Source organism: Morone saxatilis, unplaced genomic scaffold (assembly GCF_004916995.1).
Source record: "Morone saxatilis isolate NCDOM2014 unplaced genomic scaffold, NCSU_SB_2.0 Contig11, whole genome shotgun sequence".
Classification (NCBI taxonomy): domain Eukaryota; kingdom Metazoa; phylum Chordata; class Actinopteri; family Moronidae; genus Morone; species Morone saxatilis.
In genome coordinates, this window is record NW_023339663.1 from 18,466,483 (window position 1) to 18,471,830 (window position 5,348).

A 5,348-nucleotide genomic window follows, 5' to 3' on the forward strand; every position below is an offset into this window, starting at 1 on the left:
ATGAAGATCAAATGGTGGACCACTGCAATTTAACATTCCACACAGATTCAGCTCTGAGCGATGGGCTGGCTGACCCACATCAGAAGCCACAGGGTTGAAAGGCTATCACCAATATGTTCAGAGCTGTACGTACAGAACAGCTGTGCTGGCAGTATCTCACAAACCGCCAGGTTGAGGACATTACTGAAGCCAACAGCTCTCTGGTCCTTGACAGATGAGTCAAACCACCCATGCATTTGCTGGGAGGCCCACTACAAACTTACTAAGCAGGATTATGGAGATACTAGAACGTCCAGCATTGGTGTCATCTCGCAGAATCACAGTTCAGTTTACTGGGATGCTGTTGAAGCGAGAATCGTTCAGTTGAATTGTGGTTCCTCAGGTTGGTGTAGAAACCTGAATGTGTCTTCATAACTTTTTTTTTCTCCCTCTGTGGCAGTGCTATCTGTGCTGCTAATCCTTCTCTTTCTAGCTGAACACTTGTGACACAAACTGTCCTAAGAGCAAAACTAATTCTTAGCATGCAAATAGCTTTTACTTTGATTAATGACTTTGGGTGGAAAGTTGTGTTCAAATTATGAAAATGTGCAAGAGACATTTCACAAAGCTTTATTTTATTTTTTTCCCCAGCCATTCATTACTCATGTCATTTTTATAACTTTACAATTAACATGTATTATTAATAACTTAACTTAGATTTTCCAGCCATTTAGTAAAGGGAGCAGTCAGTGAAGACACTTATACTTAGTTTCACTGATGGAGAACTTTCATCACAGTGCTTCAAATGTGAAGGCAGTAGTAAAAGCAATTATTGCCACATTCATTTTTCAAACTTCTGTAGTTTTCATAAACTTTTTATGGCTTATATTAGAGTTCATGGTCGATGCCTAAACCCCTAGTTATCAGAGTGCCACAAGACATTATTGAATTAAATGTAAAACAAAACCTTTGTGGAGAACACTCAAAACCCTCTACTAACCTTGCTACATTTTATATTGTGCCACTGCGCAAGATCAACTTTTTGGAGAAAACTTCTGGAATGCTTTCAAGCTCAAAAGGATACATTTCTTTATTTAAGACTTTTATTTAAAACATAAAATAGAGAACTTGCTGTGAAAATGAACTATGACATGACTATAAGTTGCCTAGTAGATCTCAAACTAACCTTGTGGGTTTGTAGGACAACCTCTAGGAGGGATATTTCCATAAAGCAGTCTCAAGATGACAAAGACTATTTTTATCAGCAGGACTTTATTTATGGAGGCCCACACAAAGCAAAGCACACCAAAACAAAACCCCAAAACATATCTCATCAAGTGCACATAATGCTCAACCTCTCAAATGTGTAAAACAAGCTCAACATCACTGAATGAAACTATTCCAGTCCGCAAGAGCGAAAAAAACCAAAAACAATTTAGATTTTTTTTTTTTTTTTTTTTAAACTCAAACTTTTCATACACTTATTAACTAACAGATCTGTTCAGTTTCATACAGTAACTCATGCTCTTCTGTGCACAAACAACTTTATGCATTTTCTGACGAGGCTTGAAAGCAAACGTGGATAAATGAATTGCTGCAACATTCAAAAGATTCAAGAGAGTAGAATGATTTAGTGATAGTCCAACTATTTAAACTGTCAAAAACAAAGCAATCAGGATTTTTAGCTGCCAGGCCAGGAAAGTCAAACATTTACGTGCACATACACACGCACAAAGCAGGTTTCTATTCTGTTTACGGTTTTACCGAACCAGACACACACACAAACACACACACACAGCTACAATGTTAGTGCTACTTAGTTAGCAATGTCCTTCTACATTTAAAGTTACTGTTTGTTACCTGTTGTTGCAGCTGAGAGTATATTTACCCTTAGAACAGTCCAAATATTTCTATTCAATTAGGTACAGCTATAAATTACAATTTAATATGTTTTTCCTTTAATGTCTTTCTTTAATGAAAAACATGATGTGAACCAAATCCTGGCCAAAATTCTTCCTTGGTCAGCAATAATCATGTTAGTGGTGGGCCATGTTAGACCCTTTTTACACACAACTGTTCCTTGTACTGTCCTTGGCTAGGAAACACTGCTGCAGTTGTGCTATTTGTCTTACAAGCAGAGCATTAATAGTGCAGTCAAGCCAAAGGGAGACTGGGAAGTTTCTGACCAAATGAAAAGGGATAAATGCAGGAAGTACCATCAAAAATGAAATCTGAAAGTGAACTTCATCTCTTGTCGAGGCTCTCATGATGAAATAGCTCTCTTCTAAAGTTGGAAACTTCCTAGTTGATATTATGCATGTTAGTGCTGAGAAAAACCTGGAGTAGCGACATCAGAGAGGTGGGACAAGCTTTAGATGACAGAGAACTGGATGCCATGTTTGTTGAGGCGGTCGATTAGTGTGGTTTTTGCAAAAGCAGCTCCTGGAGTGTACACTCCTCCCCTGGAAGTGATGGACAAAAGTAAGAATTTAATTAAAACTCAGAATGCATGTGTCATACATTTAGGTGATTTCTAGGGCAGGCAGTAGATTTAGGGTGTGATAACTCACGTCTTTGGCAAGGCTGTGGGCTCGTTGAGGAATGTTAGAGCACCTTGTACTATGGCTATCGGTGTAGCCACATATCCACACTCTGAATAATAAAAGAGACACAATTAAATAACCATTAGACTAATCAAGCATTAATGGAGGGTTTAACAAAATATTATATAATTATGCCACCAAGTTAATTAGCAAATAACAACAAGCCAAACCGTTTTATGAGGGAATCCTGAGTATCTTTGTTTTTTGACTCTTTGTTACATCGAAGACTAAATGTATTGTATTATATTAGGAGTTTAGTTTCCAGTTACCTGGTCCCTGAACCAGTGTGCGAATCTTGCTGTTAGGTTTTCCCTGGGAGGGGTCCTGTCCCTCTGTGTAGCCTTCTCCATAGAAGGCAAACTGGAAGGATGAGCCCTCCATCTAATACACACATGGACACATGCATAACATAAATCAGAAAACAGAGCATCCTCTTTTTAAGAAGATCCTGATATATTTTTGTTCTGTTAACACTTTACCTGCTTTCTGCTTGGTCCAGCCTTGGAGAAGAGTCCAAAAGAGAAGAACTCTGGGTGCTGAGGAGATGGGTACAAACAACAGACATAAGCATAACATAACATAAGCACAGAATATTCAGTTAGGGTCAGTTATGGTCAGTTATGAAGTGTAAATCTTATTATGTTGTGTGTATTGTGTGTCTGCATGCTATGTTTGTTTACCTTGATGAGCAGGTTGCGTCCAAAACTGAACTTTACCAAGAACCAGAACATCATGCCAGCAAACATCATCTTGATAATGTTCCCAATACCTCCTATTCCTGCATACGCTCCATACTGAACCTGAAGTTAACAATCAAAGATTATTGAATGCTCTACCAACATAGAAGAGGCAGTAATATACACGCTGTTAGTTACTTTGTTCCAAAAACTAAAGATTCAAAATAAAGAAAAGGATGGCTGGATCTTCTTGACTACAAATTGGACCATCAAAAGTTAGGTAGGTTAAAGCAGGTATCTTAAAAAATAGGAAAAAACTAAGTGGAGGAGGTGGATACGGTCTGGGATTAAAATGTTGTCAATCATGTCCAATACAAATTTGGAACAAGATAGCAGCGTGCAGTCATTTTTCATATTTTTTTCCACTAATCCCCACTTTTCCATATAAACCTGCATGATGGCTGGAAAACTCTTATAATAGCCCAAAACCAGCATTGCCCAAAAACCTACAATCATAATTGATCACATCTGTGACACTTAAACTAAAAAAGATTAGATTTTACGAGTGAAAGTGAACACAAAGAAAGTGTGAGTAAAGAATACACAGGATGTGAAGACTAACCGGTGTGGACTGATATTCCTCCGCCAGGAAGCGTTGACTTCTCTTCACAACAGAGGGATCAGAGCCCATGAAGGGAACTGTATACTGCTGGATCTCATTACTGAAGAACAATGCTCCCCTACAAATGCAAAGAAATGCATGCTGAGAAAACACAAGATTTTTAATGACATGAAAATGTTTGGGGCAAACTGTACTGCATTGCTTATCCCTGAGACAAAAGGATCAGCTAGCTTTAAAAAAAAAAAAAACAATGAGTAGCAACCAATATTATCTCATCACATATATACTGCGTCAGTGGATATGTTGGCTGATAAGTAAAAAGAAATTGTAGCAAAAAATAATACCATAAATAAGTTTGAGGTTATTTAGAAAGTTATTTAGTGTTGTATTTCTTTCTTGCTCAGTGTGTATCTTGGACTCAAAATAAATCTGATTTATTTTTTATTGCTACTCTACATACCTGCGTTTAAGCTTAGAGCCAACGGTAGGGAGAGGTTTGTGATTAAACTTCCTCCTGAGACTCTGGAGCTTCTGGCTGTCGGCAAAACCATACACGGCTGACTGCCATGTGCCATCATGGATACATCCACCCTGATAGAAGAAAACAGATACACACACACAAAGAGAGAGAGAAAGTATGGAGGAAAAGCCACAGAGACCATGCAATGAATGAAGGTGGAGAATATAAAAAAGGAGAAAGGAACAATAACACATCTGAAATAAGGGGCAAAATATGTGATATCACATAAATATAAGAAATGAGAAAGTCGAGGAGAAAAGGGCAATAAACTGCATGTGGTTACGTACTTCAGATCCTGCGCTGACAGTCAGGAAGCTCTCCACTGCAGTCAGTGTACCTGTGCATGAACACACACACCATGTTTTGGCAGAGGCTAATATGACAGTAAAGAAATCATTAACAGCAACAGAAAGAGAGAAGAAAGAGAGTGAATGGAGCACTGCACATCAGTGTCGGGGGGGTTCATTGTTAATGTTTCTGTGTGTGTATATGTGTATGTGTATATGCCAATGTATGTGCATACCCTTGAACTGGTCCCTGGTGTAGAGGACTCCCATGTCCGCAGGTATGGAGTCGAATCCACAGCTCCCGATGATGTACACGCCTTTGTCAGCTGCCTGGCTGCTGTAGTTCAACTGCATGCCCTCCAGGAACTGCACAGAGCCAGAAAGACACACACACACACACACACACACATAAATGCCTTTTGGTGTGCCTGTTAATGAATGATCTATTACAGAATATAATGTAAACAGATCTTTTGAACTTTATGAAACAACGAAAGGCAGAAAAGCCAAGTTCTGTCCTGATGTGGTGAAGTTGGCAGGGTATTTTTTGTAGCTTTCAGAAAGTCCAGGACATGGCCTCAAAACACCTCAACCTAAAACCTCAAGTTAAGCTCTCAGACCCCTGACTGATGCTGCATCACACACAGACACACACAGACA

The 5,348-nt window shown here is 38.9% G+C and overlaps 1 protein-coding gene across 1 annotated transcript in view; it reads right to left on the reverse strand.

Moving 5' to 3' along the window:
* Nucleotides 1-1,232: 1,232 nt before the first annotated feature.
* The window catches only part of LOC118343547 (saccharopine dehydrogenase-like oxidoreductase), a 7,465-nt gene continuing 3,349 nt past the window's right edge, over nucleotides 1,233-5,348 (reverse strand). The window contains exons 4-12 of the mRNA XM_035682423.1: nucleotides 4,925-5,054; nucleotides 4,689-4,738; nucleotides 4,342-4,472; nucleotides 3,882-3,999; nucleotides 3,263-3,382; nucleotides 3,062-3,118; nucleotides 2,852-2,963; nucleotides 2,550-2,631; nucleotides 1,233-2,441 (exon numbers count right to left, since the gene is read on the reverse strand). Of these exons, the coding sequence (XP_035538316.1) occupies nucleotides 2,351-2,441; nucleotides 2,550-2,631; nucleotides 2,852-2,963; nucleotides 3,062-3,118; nucleotides 3,263-3,382; nucleotides 3,882-3,999; nucleotides 4,342-4,472; nucleotides 4,689-4,738; nucleotides 4,925-5,054 (891 nt within the window). The 3' untranslated portion in view covers nucleotides 1,233-2,350. The remainder of the gene's footprint in view (nucleotides 2,442-2,549; nucleotides 2,632-2,851; nucleotides 2,964-3,061; nucleotides 3,119-3,262; nucleotides 3,383-3,881; nucleotides 4,000-4,341; nucleotides 4,473-4,688; nucleotides 4,739-4,924; nucleotides 5,055-5,348) is intronic.